The sequence below is a fragment of the Stegodyphus dumicola genome, chromosome 2 (assembly GCF_044657685.1).
Source record: "Stegodyphus dumicola isolate Sdum_Otavi_A_Nest chromosome 2, ASM4465768v1".
NCBI lineage: Eukaryota > Metazoa > Arthropoda > Arachnida > Araneae > Eresidae > Stegodyphus > Stegodyphus dumicola.
The window spans coordinates 251,168,228-251,188,261 of record NC_140769.1 but is presented as its reverse complement, the minus strand read 5'-3'; the positions used below and the strand labels follow the sequence as shown (position 1 = coordinate 251,188,261).

The following is a 20,034-nucleotide window of genomic DNA, read 5'->3' as shown; positions in this document are numbered from 1 at the left end:
GCTTAGAAATACATCTACTTTAAGCTGATGGCAAAAATTTTATACGTTATAATTGAAATGGTTTCTCGAAAAATTTATGAAAAATACAAATTTTAAAAATAATTTATAAAAATTTGGCGAATTTTTTTGGAATGAACCTGAATTTAGAAATGTGAAAGGTAGAATCAAGTAAGTTTAATAAAGTCAGAGATATTAATAAATATGTATGTAATTCAATTAACACTGAGGAGCTTAAATTTTGTGAGCAATATTTTAAAAATCCTACTCCTGCGATTTTTACAAAATTTGGCAGTTTGGCATAACTTGAGTCGTAGAATCGAAATATGGAAAAAATGGCATGTCATTTCAGAAAAAGTCCGACTTTGTGTCAAAATACCTATATTGGAACAACGCTATATATGAATCTAATAAATATCCTAAGTTGCGCTTTCGAGACATGAAAAACGCAAGTGGAATTTCCAACTTCAATCGGTCCAGTAGAACGGGAGATATAGAACTGTCCCCCTTCCCTCCCCGCAGTGTATATTTTGAATAATACAGAAAGATTAAAAAGACGATTAAACAACTTTATAAGCTTCTATATAGCGTTAATAGGCAGCGAAATAATATCACTGCTATTTTCCTCCACCATTTTGTTACTTTGACAAATGTTCAAAATTTCTCGCCAAATTTGTTACCTCAAGAACTATTTATTACTTGGAAATATCTATCTATATCTCTTTAGTTATTTATGACTCTACAATAATTAAATAATTCCTTTACTCATACTCTCAAATGAGGAAAACAAAAGTTACACTAACTCTCTAAAAAGAACAACATATTATATTGCCATTCTCTGAAACATAAACTGTTACAAAACATAGATAATAATAATATGAATAGATAATGAATAAAAAAAACCTATAGAGCAAAGAAAACGATTGCATTTGCTTGAAGCTCGTGCAATATTACTCAGAAGCTGCAGTTAGAAAAAAAAAATATAAACAAAAATATTAGAGTCAAAATATTGTTCATTGACAGTTCAATTTGAATATATTTTCTAATATCTGCGGATTTAATGCATTTTATATGTTTCAATTGGGGAGGATCTAATTCCTAAACTAAAATGTTTACCATAACTGTACAGGCTTTAATTGTTTCAGGGCATTAAACTGAATCTACATGCCAAGATCAGATCACAATTTCTTTTAATTGTATAATATTTTTGGTTTATTAAATATTGTTTTTAAGTTTTCCAATTTTTAATGGTAAATTGTTCAAGGTATTAGACTTTATTAGTATCAAGGTATTCGACTTTTTCAGTTTAAAATTGCAGATTTTTTATTTTATTATTATTTTGTTTTGTACGCTTGGTATTTACTCTTCGTTTCCAAAATTTAATTTAAATTGAAATTAGCTCTTTCCTTTCGGAGGATTCATCCTCGCAAGCAATATTTTCTTTCCCGAATAGGCCGAAAGAACTAAATTTCTTGCGATGATTATCCCAGTTGTTCTGCGTGTTGCCATCGCGGAGCGAATAAAATGCACCTAGTTGAATCATCTAAGAAAGAAATTACCTTGGAGCTATTTCGAGGTTTGATTGTGTTTTTGCTTCTGTTTGTCTTCTTGGCAGTTATTTAGTTTGACGTTCCGTGATCAATGATTTAGAGAAGAAAGTCTTTGAAAGGTTACTGAAATCCTAATATTACGTGACTGGTTCCTTTCGTGGGGATTTTCCTCTCTTTTAATGTTGTTCTGCGTCTCTACATTTACTTCAAATTTCCCATCAGAGTACATCACAATTAAGCTTGAAAATAATTGCATTCCAAAGGAAATCAACTTAGAATACGCTTTTAAATTTTATAAAATACAGTAAAAATTCATTTGCGTAATATTTATTAGTAAACGCTTTTATCTAGAAAGAGAAATATAGTTCATTTTAACAGCAGCCATTTGTTGGCGAAGAATTATTTTTGTTAATCAATTATAAAAGCAATTAACTGATTATAAGGGTGTATGAAAGATTTTGAAAATTGCAGTTTCTTAATTAACGGCAGGAAGAAAAAGAACGGGTCATTATTTAAGAAGAAAATATTTATTTAAGTATTAACTTGTAGAGTCATTACATTATTTTGAAGCAGGAGATGTGAGAAATGTGCAAGGCTTTTGCTGGGATTCGAACTTGAACCTCTCGCGATTACGCGCCGTGTGTGCTATTGTTATACCACGAAAGCATGCTGGAAGGTGGGAGAAAATACCTTATGAACTGTTTTTAAAACTATCAGTGGAATTGAAATTAAAGCAATGGTGTGTGAAATGGGTATTTCATATAACAGAAGCAAAAAAAAAAATGTTATTCTGAGTTCTTTAACTAAATCATTAAAATCTTCCAAAATCAGTTTTACGTCAATGCTTACAAAAAGGAACAATAACTGAATTTGACATGCAGTCCACTGCAATAAAAAGAAATAGGTACAGAATTAATAATGTATCTAATGAGAATTAATTTACTAACCTGCAGTCGAGAGCTTCTGCACATAGATATAGGCATGTGAAGCAGCACAAGACAACTAAACTCTGTTCGCTAAGTCTTGACATCGCTGAAGCGAAGAGTCTGAAAATTAAAAAAAAGTAAATTTAATAAATAAAATATACAATATGCGCCAAATAAATAAAAAATTATTCCAGCGAATAAATAATTAAAAGAATTAAAATTATTCCATCCCAATCCGATAAGCTAAAACTTCTGAAAGTAGAATTGCAGGTTCTAAATTTTCAAGGACGTTTACTTATAAATTCGGATATACGCTGAAATGCGAATATTTGCGCTAATTGATTTATGAATAGTCCCAAAACAGGTATACTTTGGGAACGGTTCTGCAGAAATGTATTTAATGCACAGAGCATGTAAACTAAGAATTCTTTTAATGCTTTTAATGCGCAAGCTACAGCAAAAAATTAAAACAAATTTTAATAAAATAAAAAAACGAAAAGAAAATCTGAAAGGTTTCAAATTTGAAATTATGTCCAAAGGGGCGTTTTTTAAACATTTTGTCTATTACCTTTATTTATTTAATATCACGTTCTTCGCACTTAGACCATAAAATTCAGTTCAAGAGCAAAATAGCAAAATAATTTACTAATAATTCTTCATGAGAGATACAGTCTAAAAATGCTTAGAAAAAGAAAAATAAATAACTGCATCAGTTACCTCTATACAAATTGCTTAGTTAAATATCAAATTATTTTCTTTCACGTTTGCTAATATGTTATTGTTTTAGTTTTAGGATCTTAAGTTTTACTAACGTTTATTTTATTTTAAATCTTTACTTTCACTTCTTATTTTCTACTTCCGGCCAGAATTATAAGCGTTAAGGATTTTATGCAAAGTTTGTCTGGCGAACGCCAAGTACTTAAGTTGTGGCTTTTTGCCAAGCAAGAGAGAGAGGAAGCAGTGAGTTCGAAGCAGGCCGCTTACCTTAGAAGTTATGCAGTTGCTATTTGCCTTCCAGGACAGAGGTTTTAATCCTCTTGATAAATTAAAACGTATTGTAGTGTTCACAGTCTCTGTGCTACATACGCTTCCTGCTATTATAAGGCCAATCTTCCACGTGTATTATTCTAAAGTTAAATTAGTTTAGTTTTATTTTTTAGAATTTTACGTTAGACCCCGAGTGGTGGGTCAGTGTATTCCGAAGTACGGAAGTTATTGTATATAGAGAAAAATAAAGGGTTTTGTATACCCTTCGTCTGTATCCTGTCTACTTACCACAATTAGTGAACATAGCTTTTAAAAGCTCTCCGTTCCGAGTCAGGTCCTTGTATGTTCCCGAAGAAGGTTAGAAGGAACATTGAACCTGATAGTGGCGCCCGACGAAGAAGAATAACCATGGCCGAGTTTCAAGAAGCACCTGTGCTGCCTGCAGAAACGGCTCAGAATCCAGAAATGCCAGCTGCCGCCCTGGAAGGATTCGGTTACATCGTCCAGACCATGCGCGCTTCGATGAAACCAGAAGCAACGTTTAATGGAAACTCACCGGTAACCAGTTTTTTGGAAAAATTGGATGACCACTTCATGCTCTACCCCGTGCACGAGTTTCAAAAAGTTACCTTAGCTACCAGCGCTTTGAGGGGCCAAGCGCTTAACTGGTTCAAATGTATCGGCAGAAGTCTCTTGGGTCAAGCAGGAAGTCCCACCTATACTTACGAAAATTTCAAGACTGCCCTACTAAAAGCCTTCCCTGTTGTAAGGGATCGTGCGAAATTAGAAACGGAACTTTTTAGTATATATCAACAAAGAATCGAAAACCTCTCGAGCTTTATTTTAAGAAAAATTCACGTTTTCAAGCTCTTGTATGGAAACCGTCCGGATCCTGAAATAATTCAAGTGATTTTGCCGAGGTTACTGCCCCAAGTGCAAGACTTTATTGAATTAAGAAATCCGACTACACTGGAAAAGTTATTTGAGCTAGAAATCCAGTTTGAAAGTAGAAGAAGGGCGGACGTCGAAAGAAGATGCCAATATCAACAGCGAAACCAATTTGGTACGCCAAGACTACAGCAAACTCAAGCATACGGCTACGGAGAAAAAGCGAATCAGTGGGCAAGGAAACCCGAGCATTCAAAAACAGCCGGCGAACGTCGACAGTTCAATAGCAACCCAGGAAAAAAGTCTCAAGGCCAGGGGAAAAAGAAGGAAAGCACGGAAAGGGAAAATAATTTAAACTAAAACGGATTTCTGCTGACGAGAGGGTGCGGAAATCCGAAGGCCACGAAAACCCCTCTTCCTACAAGTTAAATACAGTAATGGTGAAAAATTTGACTCTTCCGAAGATTGAAGTCTTGGTGAATAATATCCCGGCCACCGCACTCCTGGATACCGGCGCGCAGTGTTCCTATGTGGCAGAAGTCCTTTTTAGAAAGTATTTTCGCAAATACCGCATATATAACGCGGATAATACGACAGTATTAGCGGCGCAAGGGGAAAAATGTAAGTGCGTAGGTAAAGTACCTTTGTATATCCGTATCAAGGACGAACAAGTAAAGGTGATGTTTTTTATAGTAAAGAATCTGCAAGCAAATTTGATCTTAGGAATAGACTTTCTTTCAGGCGCACAAGCTACACTGGATTTTAATGAAGCGTCCCTTAAGCTGACAATGAAACCAGTGCGTGTAGAAAAGGTTGAACCGCCAAGGTTAAATCTTGACCACCTGCCTAATGACGAGCAAGATAGAATCCGACAAGTGGTAAGTGAATTTGCTTCGTTATTTAGTGATATTCCAGGATTTACTCAGGTTACTAACCATAGTATTGACACCGGAGATGCATTGCCAGTTCGTCAAAAACCATACCGGTATGATAAGAATAAGGAAAAAATTATAGAATGGCATATTACCGATATGCTACGTAAAAAGATCATAACGCCCATCTCAAGTAGTTATGCTAGCCCGGTGGTTTTATGTAAGAAAAATAATGATTATCCTTTGGAGCATCCAAAAAGGTGGAGATTCGCTATTGATTACCGTAAATTAAATTCCATAACGAAATATCCGGTATATCCGTTACCGATCATAGAAGAAATTTTAAGGAACATAAAATCAACCAAATTTATGACGACTTTAGACTTAACGAATGGTTATTTTCAAATAGGGGTCAGGCCTGAGGACGTGCCTAAGACTGCTTTTATAACCAAGTCTGGCACTTATGCATTTTTGCGTATGCCGTTTGGCCTTTCAGGCGCCCCGGCAACATTTCAGCGATGCATGGACATTGTGTTAAGACCTGTTCTTGGAAAGTCCACATTTATCTATTTAGACGATATCATTATTACTAGTGATAATCTAGACCAACATGTACAGGATTTAAGACAGGTGTTTTCTTTATTAAATGAGGCCGGTCTAAAAGTTAATGTCGAAAAGTGCAAATTTGCAGCCCCTGAATTAAAATATTTAGGTTACAAAATATCGCAAAAAGGGATCGAGACAGATGAATCAAAAATAATCGCTGTAAAAAAGTATCCGACTCCAAACACGGCAAAGAAGCTCTCTTCTTTTCTAGGACTTTGTTCATATTATAGGTCCTTTATAAAAGATTTTGCAACTATCGCTGAGCCATTGTTAAAATTAAAAAGGAAAAAGGCAAGATTCTCGTGGACGGCCGAAGCCAATAGTGCTTTCGAAAAATTAAAACAAGCATTAACGCAAGCCCCTGTGTTGAAATTTCCTGAAAAGGATGAAAATTTAGAAATTTCAGCGGATGCTTCGGATTATGCGGTAGGAGCGGTACTTTCGCAAAATCAGCAGCCCGTGGCATTTTTTAGCCGAACTTTAAATCAAACACAAAGAAACTATTCCGCGACCGAGAGAGAGGCACTTGCAGTTCTGTTAGCAGTGCAAAAGTTCCGAGTCTATTTTGGAAAGGCGCCGATAACAGTATACTCTGATCATGCCGCGGTAACTAGATTGTACTCAGGGAAAAATTTATCCCCAAGGTTAATAAGATGGGCACTCAAGCTGCAAGAATAAAATCTGGTAATCAAGCATACCCCCGGAAAGGAAAATATCGTAGCAGATGCCCTATCACGAATTAATTTAGACGAACAGGGTAATACCGTAAAAGTTGCAATGCTTACAGCGTGTACAATAAATTCCCGAGAAACTGTAATAACAGAACTGGGTAAGGATCCTGAGTTTGGAAGTATTTATGAGTATTTGAAGGATCCTGAAAATTTTAGCCACCAAGATATTGTGGCGATAAGAAATAGAGCGGCCCATTACGAACTAATAGATGGTCTATTATTCTATACAAAAACTACGAATTCCAACAACGAATTTCGACCTGTTATCCCAGCTAGTCTTAGATTAAATATCCTGCAGGAGCTCCATGACAGCCCTTTAGCTTCTAATGCTGGTATTCGAAAAACTATCCAACGCGTACGCGAGGCAGTCTACTTTCCTGAACTGCAAAAGTTAACAAGGGCGTATGTCCAGTCCTGCCCAACATGTCAAGCAGTTAATTATATTAATTTCCGCCCGGCCGGGTTTCTAAATAGTATTAAATCCGAATTTCCAAATGAAATAATTGGCATCGATTTATTGGGCCCTTTCCCAAAAAGTCAGTTAAATAAAAGTCGCTATCTCCTTGTTATGGTTGATCATTTTAGTAAATGGACCGAAATTGTTCCCTTAAAACGAGCCTCCGCGAAATTAGTTACCGATTCTATTTTAAATAAATATATTTTAAAATACGGGGCGCCCCTAAAAGTTATATCGGATAATGGTCCTCAATTTGTAAGTAATATATTTGAAGACATGTGCCAAAAACTGGGCATACGTCATTTAAAAATGGTCCCGTATCGGCAGCAATCAAATATAGCGGAACGGGTCAATAGAAATATAGTGAAAATTATCCGTAGTTATGTTAAAAATTTTCATAAAAGCTGGGATAACTATGTCAATGAATTTGCTTTCGCCCTTAGGACCGCAAAACATGATACAACGGGCAAAACTCCTGCTGAGTTATTTCTAGGCAGAAAGATTATAACACCGTTAGATAAATTGTTTTATGTGCAACAAAGAGCCCCAGAATTTAAAATGGGTGATATAGAAAAAAAACTAATAAAAGAAGCAAAAAAGAATACGGAAGTAGCACAAAGAAAACAGAAGTTATACTATGATTTGAAACGACGGGGAGTAACTTATAAAGTAGGGGATGAAGTTTTAAAAATTAAGCATTCACTTTCTTCAGCACCAGAAGATAAAACTGCCAAATTTTTTCCACGATTTGAAGGACCATATGTTATAGAAAAAATAACTCACGCTGTTGTAAAAATTAATGTTAAAAGCCAGAAATGGTGAAACCTGTTCCGCAAACATTGATCAAATTAAGCCCTACTTCGATCGTAATAAAATGCAAATCTTTTCAGATCTTTTGCAGGATCCGGCACGGACAGAAGCAAGTGAAAAGAAAATTGCCCCGCGGAAAAATTGAATGTAACAAGAAAAAGAAGCCGTTCCACCGTCCAGAAAACAGAGTTCACGAACACCCCCAGAATGAAGAAGGGAGAAGGACGACGTATGTGAAGAGGACCAGGAGAAATGACGGCAACTATAACCCGGCTTTAAAACGGAAGATCTACTCATCCGACAGAACTCTCCGCAGCAAAAGTCGCCGAACTGCGGAAGGGCCATCAGCGGCGGAGGAAAAAGTACAAGAAAAATTTGAACGGCCAACAACGAGGTCCAAGCAGGATCACGACAGAAGTTTCCCGGTTCCACCAAGACCAGCTGCCTTCAAACGGCCAAGACCACAAGCAGAGGACAGAAGGAAGATGTTCAAGGGTGGCCGTAGTGGTGAAAAACGGAAGCTTCCAGAGGAAAGCACTGAAGGGCGAGCCCGTACAAGAAGGAGGATAAACCAAGCTACTATCTGCAGTACCTTTAAAGACTGGGCCCAGAAAAGGATGTCCGAATATTACAAAGATAAGTAAAATTTTATGTTACTTTGCAAACTTAAGTTAATCTTTCATTCTTACTGCAAGTGGCAGATTTCAAGAAGTTTTACCTCATGCGAGGTCTACCTTTATCGCCAAAAGGGCGAGAAATGAGTTGTGACCGATTTTCATATTATGTTTTTAAATTACTCGTGCGTAAAACTAAAGTTGATGTATAATAGCGTTGTGTAAAGACTTGAACATTGTAAAAAGTTATTGTATAAATTTTATTTAAAACATTCTAGCAAGAAAGAAGTTTTAGCCTGAAAGACTTTTTGAAATGTAGTATTATTTCAATGTAGAAAGAATTGGCACTTGCTTTGAAAAGAATAGAAGTTAACAATGTACTACTAATGTATGTTTTCAAATGTGTAAAATTAACGGCATGTTGATATGTTCTTATATACATGTGAACTGTTATTTTAAATGTTAAGAAATACCGTGATATGGTAAAAGTGAAAGTAATGTTAAAAATTTGTTATTCGTGTGACTGTAAAGATTAAATCATGGCGAATATGTGGTAAAGGTTGAATGATGTAGTTAGGCTCTCTGACGCTACACTTTAGAGTTTGCCACTTTTAGAATAGTACCTCAGGGTTTAGAGTTGAAATTAGGGTGTGTTAAGAGGTCTCGTTATGTATAATTTTAACACGTTAGTGTTTTGATTGTAGGAGGAAGTGTGGCACACGTAGACAGAAACACATTCGTGTTCGGTGTTCTTTTACAACACATGTCAGAGAGCACGGGGAGAGATAATTAAAATAGTCATGAATGAAATAAGAATGTTAAGAGCAGTATAATTCTATATGTTACTTGCCATGTCATTGTGTAACATTTCATTAAACTAGTTTTCCTTCCAGATCTCTGGAAGGAACCAGAATTGAATAAAAGCTCCTGGTTAGATGCAGTACAGATGAAAAAAAGATTGTTGTATATCCTGGGAGCTGCTATTGTAACAAATTTCTTTCTTTTAAATTTTCTAGTTTCTAACGAAGTTATGTTTGTAAAAGGTTGGCCTCGCGTTAGATTCTAGAGCTAAAAGTTTTCAACAAGATCGTTTTAGACCTCAGTTTCAAACTAATTAACTCTGGCGGGAAGTATGTAAGGATCTTAAGTTTTACTAACGTTTATTTTATTTTAAATCTTTACTTTCACTTCTTATTTTCTACTTCCGGCCAGAATTATAAGCGTTAAGGATTTTATGCAAAGTTTGTCTGGCGAACGCCAAGTACTTAAGTTGTGGCTTTTTGCCAAGCAAGAGAGAGAGGAAGCAGTGAGTTCGAAGCAGGCCGCTTACCTTAGAAGTTACGCAGTTGCTATTTGCCTTCCAGGCCAGAGGTTTTAATCCTCTTGATAAATTAAAACGTATTGTAGTGTTCACAGTCTCTGTGCTACATACGCTTCCTGCTATTATAAGGCCAATCTTCCACGTGTATTATTCTAAAGTTAAATTAGAGTTTAGTTTTATTTTTTAGAATTTTACGTTAGACCCCGAGTGGTGGGTCAGTGTATTCCGAAGTACGGAAGTTATTGTATATAGAGAAAAATAAAGGGTTTTGTATACCCTTCGTCTGTATCCTGTCTACTTACCACAATTAGTGAACATAGCTTTAGTAAGCTCTCCGTTCCGAGTCAGGTCCTTGTATGTTCCCGAAGAAGGTTAGAAGGAACATTGAACCTGATAGTGAAACTTATATCTTGTTTTGTTTCCGTTTATTCTTAAAGTGCCATTAACATTTTCACCTTTCTTCCTTCTTGCGCTAGCAAATTATTATGGGAAAAATGTATTTACAACTTTTAAAACCTTGCAAAAACGCATCTGTAAGATATTATCGTCATGCGACAATTAGCAGGTACTTTATTTTTTACCGCGATTTTTCTGACGATGATGTTTTTAAACTGCGAAGTTTTTGAACCGCTTTATTTTCGACCACGATATTTTATACCACGATGTTTTACCAATTGCGACGTTTACTATTTGCTTTCGTTCCTCCCACGATGTTTCGTACCACAACGTTTTCTCCGCGACGTTTTCGTCTGCGATATTTTCGTCTGTAACCCATAATATATCCAAATACTTTGGTATGCTTTGAAGTTTTGCCAAAAAATAAATAAATAAATAAATAAATAAATAAATAAAAATAAAAAAAATAAATAAACAAACAAAATCACTTACTCAGAAAGAAAACATTTTCTTGATGTAGTATGCAGAGTTTTTCTCCTCACAGATCATCTATGTTTCCAAAATTACTTTATAAATTTTTTTCCACAATATTTCTTTATAACGAATATACAGGCCCTCAATCTGCCGCAAAATCATACATATTAAAGAATGCCTATTTATCATCATATTACGGGATTTTCAAGTATAAGAAATTCTCCAGGTTATTTGAGTTGTTGAAAGTTTTGGGTCACTACTATGCAAAATTAAAAGAATGGTTTCATTATCATCAAAATCAATAAATATTAAAAGATAACACCATTAGTCCTAATAGTCAAAGGAATATATTTTTTTGTATCTAATTAAAACAGAAATGCATGAAACTCTTTACTCTTTTCTAAATCGATGCAAGTACTCCATGAATTAGATTCTGTTCAGTTTTTCAAATGATCATTACTAAGATCTGAGAACCGTCTGCAGCATGGAACATCTTCTAAAATAATGGTTTTTGAATCGAGAATTCATAATCCACTCTCATACGTTTTGTTAATTGGAATGAGTACCTTCACCAAACACTGGAAGTATATTTCGCGTGGCCTTTGTAATCTAAAACTTCAATTTGAATTAATAGAAGCAGAAAATTACGTTCACGCATTTTAAATAATGATATTAACCCCCAAAAAATAAGCTACAAATTGATGAAGCGGGAAGAATGAAACTTACGTATTTAAAGGGCGCCTTTAATGACTTTGATTAAAGAAGAAAAAAAAACTGTCATCCAAAAAAATTTAAGTGTGACAGAAAAAAAGGCTCATATCGACCCAATGTTTTTAACTTAACTCATAAATCAATTTATTTCTGATATTCACTTGCTTATTACTGTACTGACTATTAAACTATTTCATTTATGTTAGTGTGTATAACGAACTTTGCAGTGAAACTCACTGTATGATGTACACTGTGGGAAAAAAAGGACAGTTCTATATCTCCCGTTCTATTGAGTCGATTGAGGAAACTCAAACTGCTTTTTCCATCTCTCGAAAGGATATATATATATATATTAGATTTATATATAGCATCCTTCTAACATATAGGTATTTGACACAAAAGCGGACTTTTTCTGAAATGACATGCCATTTTTTTCCCGTATTTCGATTCTACGACTCGAATTATGCGTAAATAATAAATTTTGTAAAATTTGGTGCGGAATACCCGGATAAATTCAAAAATTTATCTTGGCATATTTTTTTCAGTTTTCGCCAAGAATAATTTACTGGGCGAACTTCTTAATTTATAGCAACCTATTTTCCTTTTCATTTTTTCATTGCAGACGAGCGGGAAAAAAGGCATCGTTCATACATTCAAATGATTCTAACAAAGTTTGTAAACCACATTTGGCTTTATTATCGTTCAATAACAAAATTCCAAATTTCAAGACGCTCCAATATGTAAATTCATGTATATCTTAGAAAATTTTGAATAAAAAAACTCTAATTTTGTGCAAGTGGGCGTAGAACTGCATCTCCTTTAAGAGGATGTTAAAAATTTTATAGGTTATATTTCAAAACCTTTTTGAAACATTTATAAAAAAATATTTGAAAATACAAATTTCAAAAATAAATCATAAATATGGGCGAATTATATTTGGATTAAGCCTAAATTTCGAATTCTGGAAGAAGGAATCAAGCAAGTTTAATTAAAAACAGAGATATTAATAAGTGCATATCAAATTCAATTAACACTGAGGAGATAAAATTTTGAGAGCTAATTTTTTAAAAACTACTTCTGTGATTTTTACAGAACTTGGTAGTCTGACATAATTTGAGCCGTAGAATCGAAATATGGAAAGCAATCGGCATGTCATTTCAGAAAACGTCTGATTTTGTGTTAAAATACCTATGTTAGAAAGATGCTATATATAAATTTAATATATATCCTAAATCGCGCTTTCGAGACATGAAAAACGCAGGTTGAATTTCGTCAATGGGCCCAGTAGGAACAGAAGATATAGGAAGTGTCCCATTTTTTTCTTTTGCGGACTGTACATACTCCATTTGCTTATATCAGTTGTATCAAACTTAAATTGCATGTGGGCAGAATTCACGATTTCAATCACCTGACGCCCAAAACAAAAAAGTAAATAAATAAATAGTACTTAAAAAATCTGAAAGTTTCTAGATTTTATGTTACGTCCAAAGCGGGGGTTCATTTACACACACAAACACGTTTCGAGAGCATTTGGACTAACGCCCCTTTTGACTCAAAATATTTTTAAAGAGCATATCTTTAGAATTCCTGTGTCTCGTGGGCTATAGATAAAAATGTTTTATTTCGTAAAGTGTTGCCACTGTTCGCTTCGAAATTGTAGAGTTTTTTAATCAAAAATTCGTTAAAGATTTACAGAATAGGAAATAGATAACACAAAAAATTTTTAGTTCAATATTCCGTCTTCCAGTTGTCCATGTCCGGTTGTACGTTATTCAAGATTTGATGGCTTTAGATAGCATTGTGTTATCACAGTCAGAGAAACATACATGCATTCATGCATATTCTTCATTATTTAATAATTAAATAATGAAGAATATGCATGAATTATTGCAGAACGATAACATTTGGTGGCAGCAATTTGAAAAATGATTTAACGCTTTTATTAATTCGATGGAAAATCGAACCATTTGTAATAATTACAAATAGAGAATAATAATTGCAAATGGAGAGTTGATTCCAAAAAAGTGTTTCTCCTTTGTCTCTTTGCTATGTCTATTATTTCTGAGCTGTAATTATCTTGAAGTGTCTGAAAACGTTGAACCCTATAACACTTCAAGATAAACAAAACACTGCTATGGCCAGTCTATGACGCATATCAAAAGGAATGTTCTACCACGATTTCTAAGGATATCAAGAATACCGGAGCAGCTATGAGTATTCCAAAAAAAATAGTGCTTTCAAAGCGACCAGATAACAACCTTTTATACAGAAAGATAAATACCCTACAATAGTTTTTGACGAGGGCTTTTAACATGAATGTTATGTATACCACATACGTGTAATCATATTTGTATGTATTTCTGAAGATGGGTGTCTGATGATGGTGATTTCATTCAACAATGATCATCTGTATTTAGTCATAACTGAAGCAAGAATATGCAAACAAACTGGCAAAAAGAGGCAAGGTTGTCCATTATGATAAATTTCTGAATTTGCAACTTATGTATATGAGAAGAAAGGCAAGTCTGAGAACAGAAAGATAATCTTACTAATGTGAAGAACGATAAACTTACTGTATTTCTTTCAAAAAGTGGCATTATACCGCTTATTATGTATAAAAATCTCAATTTGAAGATCGTTGGATTAAAAACTTCAATTTCACTTAGGTCACTGTGTAACGATACCTATACACTGCATTGGGTAAAAATGATATGGTACGGATTCGTTTAGGATTGATGAACTCCAGAAAGATTTGTTATAAACCATTTAATATTTTTTAGACGCAGCATAAATTTCCTTTTCTGCCGCAGTATAAATTTTCCAACTCAAATTCGAGGAAGTTGTCCTTACTGCTCTCTCATAAAGGTATTTCTCCTAATCATATAACTTTCGAACCTTTTGCTCCAAATAAATCCTGACCTTCTCAACTTAAATAATGTTTAGTCTGAAACAGTTGACAGTTGCGTCAGCTTTGTTAGGAATGGCCAAAACCATCGGTCATCACTGGCAACGTTTATGGCCCAGGATTCACTACAGGGGGCGACTAAATTAGATCTGCCAGAGAAGAGAAACTCCGCTTCTATTCTGAAGGAGCGAAGCCTGGATGCTAAGGCTGATCAGAAAATCTCTTTCCCTAGCACAGTCTCTTGAGAAGACTTTCGGCTAACTGACACAGTCTCTGAGAGGACTTTAGGATAAATGACACTCTTGAGAGGAGTTTCGCCTAAATGACGCAGTCTCGAGAGGACTTTCGGCTAATTGACACAGTCTCTTCAGAAGACTTTAGGCTAAATGACACAGTCTCTTGAGAGGAGTTTTGCCTAAATGACGCAGTCTCTTGTAAGGACTTTCGGCTAATTGACACAGTCTCTTCAGAAGACTTTAGGCTAAATGACACAGTCTCTTGAGAGGAGTTTCGCCTAAATGACGCAGTCTCTTGAGAGGACTTTCGACTAAATGATGCAGTCTCTTGAAGAACTTTCGCCTAAATGACACAGTTTCTTTGAGAAGACTTTCGGCTAAAAGACTCAGTCTCTTGAGAAGAGTAGATGATATTTTAAGGATCTCGCCGAAAATCGGGTATCTAAATACTATTATTATTCAAGTGATTAACATTCAGTCAAAACTTTGTGAAATGAAAGAAAATTTGATTCAGAAAATATTTTAGTTATTTACATTGTCTTTCTATTATTAACAGTTGAGAAAAATTAAATAGTTTCAAAGAGTTTGAAACCGAATCACTCCTTTTACTGTATAAAATACATTAATTTGTGCAAAGCCACGAAAATAGGCTCTGTTTGGAATGTTATTTATTCTGCTTGGGATTAAGTTATAAGGTTATATATATATTGTATTACATACAGAATTAAGTAATCTTATGTTTATTATTTATGAAGTACATTTTTGTTTTATCTAAGAATTATATAGCCGTTTTTCAGGAAATGAACATATATAATTCTATTGCTTGATGGCTTAGAAAGCATGAGAACGTTTCCTTCCGCCAAATTCTGATAGATGGATTTGGGAATGACAGGTTATTCTTCTAAATCCCAATCAGCTGTTAACGTGCGCAGCGTGAGATAAATCGGAATCACATGGCCAACTAATGGACGATTAAATTTCCATTTGTCACCCAGAGCGACTTCTCAAAGTCTTTTCAACATCAAGTGGAAGCAATCATTCCCATGGCAAAATTCTGCGCAACGAAAGTTTGATTAATTGACTTTCAAAGAAGTTTTCTTTCCCATCTGGTTTTAAAAGGATCAGATAAATCCGAAACTTCAGAGAAGTGGCCGAGTAATAATAACTAGCCTTACTTTTCTAATCGAATCCAATGAACTAAAAATTAATATCGTATTCAAAACACTTATACTTGTATTTTAACGATTACGATAACGGAAACATTTTTGCGATATTCAAAATCATTCTTATATTATTAGACCTCAAAGGATAAAATATTCATATTTATCATACAAATCGTTCTCCTGCACAGCACCGATAAATCTGTTATCGGATTATAATCTCTATTATTGATTTTAATTTAAAAGACCATTCTTCAAACGATGAAGCTAAAATTGAATGATGCCATCAGTTAAGAATAAGTTAGCAATATTTAGATAAAGACAACCAATAAAGAATATTTAGAGAAATCTGTAATTTACTAGCTTCCAACCAGGTTTATTTAATTGTCATACTAGTCTCAAATTTTAATTTTAATCGAGCCTCAAAATTTGCACATTTATTTTGGTATAATTTTTAGACCATCCATTAAATCAAAGTGAAACGTGTGAGTAATAGCTATTATTTTTCATTTGGATATTTCTTGTCCTGATAAAACAGAAAGTATTGCCATTTGAAGAAAATATTTAATGCAAGATCCTTGCGCAAGCAATCAAATTAAGTTAGTGCTAAGCTTCGTATTAAATAATAAAGTCTTTTCTTTATAAATAAGTTCACAATTTATTGAGTAAGTTTCCATGTGCATTAATTTACGATGATATAATATTAGTTAAGTACGTACGGTTTCGTAATGCATTGAATGCACGCAGAACCAATAAAAGCTTGACTACCACTTCAAGTGACTAATAACATTGAACACAAAGCAACGTAAAACGCATCAAAAAGCGAAAGTTGTACAAGGAAGTCATGTTGTGTCCAAATAAGATCTTTTTATTTATGACGTTACGTTAACGCAATAAATATCATAGACAGCAGCTTTTTATCCTATTTATTCAAAATTTTTGTTCCCGAATAGTCTAGACCGTATGACCTCTACCATAAATCCCACCGGTTGAAAAGTAATTGGTATCTTTCATCCACACCTTATATTAATTGCGAGTGCTTAATACCAAGGAAAAGCTCGTGCCACTCATTGCAACGGAAACGTTGCCACCGAACGTCAGAAGCAGGATCAAAAAATTTCATATCGACAACGAGCAGCTTGTTATAGATGGTCAAGACAGAGGCGATATGAAAGTGTCAAGGAATGTGACGGGTTAACGGAATTAATCCCTTTAACGGTTAGGCGGGGACATAAGCTCTTTGGGAGAAACAACTGCTGAAGAACGTACTTTAGTTGACCTCCAAAGATAATGACGAGTTTGTTTCAGTTTAATTAGATTTAAAATTATTACCAATAGCTAGCTGAATTTTTTTTTTTTTTTTTTTTTTTTTTTTTTTTTTTTGAATTTTGTAGAGAAATATGTTTTAACGTTCTTTAAAAGCTCTGATGGGGAATAAAGCATAGATGCCAATCATATTCTTTTTAGTCCAAAGGGGCAATTTGTCCAGAACGACTATTAATTTCGTTTTGCCATTTTGCGTTGATTCATTACAAGCCTTGTTTCACTTTCCAAATTGTTGCCACCAAATATTATCCTCCTGTATTATATTTAAAGAAATTAAATAATGAAGAATTTGCATGAATGTATGTATATTTCTTGCATTGTTATAAAACAACGGTACCTAGAGCCATCCAATTTTAAATAATGTAAACCTCTTGCGAATATGAGCATCTGGAAGCTATATTTGAAATTTAAAAAATAAATAAAAGAATAGAAAGATAAATAAAAAACTTTCAACAATTGTCCTTATTTTGGCCCACCAGCGGCCGAGCGGTAAAGCCGCTGAACACTGGTAGTTCGGTCTGAGGTTCGAATCCCGCGAACGGGCTGGCTGCATGGGCGTTTTCGTGGTTTTCCCCATGTGTAATGTATATACAAGCCAATTTCCCTTCGAAAGTCCTCCCGAAGGCATCCCTCTCCTTAGGCGAGATAGCCCTTCAGACTTTGCCATAATCACACACACACCATGTCCTTATTTTATTAGCAAGTCCTTTTATTATTGCAAACTAAATTATGCTTATCACTCGGCAGTTTTGAACACCGAAAAATCTGTCTTCTTTCCCGCTGGCTTATTTTCGAGTAGAAACCGTACTTTTAATTGTAAAAATTGGTTTTATAATTGTTTTAACTGTACTTGGTGTTTCATGTTTTTCGATATCTTTCAGTTTTTAACAGAACTATTTTGGGGTTTTATGTATTTTTGCCTTGCCGCGAGAACTATATTAATTGAATGAGAAATATATCTCTAATGAAAGTCGAGGAAATGCGTGTTTCATATTTGCAGAAAATGCTGTCGCCAGTCTGTTTTGAACAGAGGAGAGTGTTTACGAACAACACATGCGTATTATAAGGTAAGCAGCGCTGAATCGACTGTGAAAAACTGTTTATTTTTTATTCGTTTAATTTCCTTTTTATATCGTTTTAGCTTTATTATAGTTTTTGAATAGAACAAGTGGCAAGAATTAGATAATTCTTTAGATAATATATATATATTGTTTCAAAAGAATAAATAATTAATTGATTGAACTAATTAATTAATTAAACTAATTAATTGGAACTCTAATATCTCTAGAAAAGTAATAGAAAACACGTTTCATAGCCAAATTATCAGAATAAAAAATATATGTACTGAAAATGACGATTTAAAGGAAGAAATCATAAAACTAATTTATGTACAAGTTGATAACCAAGTACCACCAAAATTTATTAATTTATATATTAAAAAGGCAGGCCTTTACTTTACTTTATAATTTTTTGGCTCTTTTGGATATGATAACATTACCCTAAACCTTAACTGGAAGGTAATGAAAGATATAAAAGAGTAGAGAAATTATTGTAAATTTTTATTGTAAATATTTTGTAAATATGTATATTTAATCAATACTGGATTCTTTCCTTTTACTAATAAAGGGCCAACTCTTTTCAAAAGTCTCAATTATAGCCCGAATTGAGTGAAGATTTTAATCTTCTTCTTCTAATTTTCCATACTTTAGCCAGTATTTAGTTAAGTTTTGATATACCAATTAAATCAAGTTCATTAAACTTTTAATATTTTCTTTCATGAAATTTAAGTTTTATTTAACTTCCTAAAGGAATTTTTAAGAATTTCTGAGAATTTTTAGAGGTTTTTTAAGGACTTCATTTCAAAAAATTTTGGGAAATTTTACTTTAAAACTTTAATATTAAAACATTTCAGTTTTTCTTAATTATTTTAATTTTTTGCAATTTTCACACAAAATATCTTTCACTTAATTTTTTCAACAATTTTTCACAATTTTTCAACAGAACACACATTTCAAATTACATACAGTTTACATTTTTTTCACATACCACTTCACTTTAATTTCCTTCAAGCAAACATACATCTCTTGATTAGCTCAGTTACTTAACTCCCTAAATAATTAATATTACTACCTTTAGGATTTTTAATTTAATTTAATTTAATTAATATTAATATTTACAAAAAATTTTTTACTATAACAAAAATAACAGCTTGACACTCAACTTTACCTACATAAGCGCCATCTATATAATTTGAAGAACACACTTACTTCTCTTTCACAACACTTTTGCAGACTCCAACACTCATATAGTAGGTAAGTTAGAATTAAAACTTACTATTTACTTGATTTAAGTATTTTTTTTTAAATTTTTTTATGTAGTATCTAAGTATTTTCTAAATATGAAATTATATTTTTAAATATATATTTATTTTAAAAATTGTGAATTAGTTCTTTTTGTTACTTTTTGTTTCTTATTGGTTTATATGGATTATGTATAGTTCTTTTATAGTTTCTTTTTATTGATATGCATATTCGTGTAGGGGAAGTTTCTGTAGACAAGGATTTCTAAAATACATTGGTTTCTAAATTTTTTTATTATTTTATAAAAAATTAATTTTTAAAAAATTTAATTTTTTAAGAAAAAGTTTAATTCTTGACTTTACTTGCTTGTTTCTCAAAAGACTATTAGTATTTTCCTTTTTGAACTTTAATTCTTAAATGTTAATACTTAAATGTTAATTTCTAAGGGTACCACTTTATTGGAATTACTTTTGGTTTTGACTTTTACCCTTGCCTGCATGAATGACGAAACACGAATTGAATGATTGGAGAGTTAGGTTTGGAGCCAACTTCTCCTTGATAAGTCTGTCTCCTGCCTACTCTACGATCATTCAATTTTTTTTAAAAAAATTGTTTAATTTAATTTTAATTTATTAAATTAGTAGATTTATTTTCATGGATAGATTTTACACTTGATTTGCTTATGCTTCTGAATTTAAATGATATTGTAGATTAGTTCGAGAATTAAATCTTTTACACGTTTGCATATTTTTAAATTATTTTAAATA

At 33.4% G+C, this 20,034-nt stretch overlaps 2 protein-coding genes across 3 annotated transcripts in view; one reads left to right on the top strand and one right to left on the bottom strand.

Moving 5' to 3' along the window:
* Positions 1–20,034, top strand: part of LOC118198284 (CD151 antigen-like) — a 258,214-nt gene that overhangs the window by 27,798 nt on the left and 210,382 nt on the right. The gene's annotated exons all lie outside the window — the stretch shown is intronic.
* Positions 1–20,034, bottom strand: part of LOC118200201 (uncharacterized) — a 114,227-nt gene that overhangs the window by 41,019 nt on the left and 53,174 nt on the right. The window contains exon 2 of the mRNA XM_035372141.2: positions 2,495–2,593. Coding sequence (XP_035228032.1) covers positions 2,495–2,577 — 83 coding nt within the window. The 5' untranslated portion in view covers positions 2,578–2,593. The remainder of the gene's footprint in view (positions 1–2,494; positions 2,594–20,034) is intronic.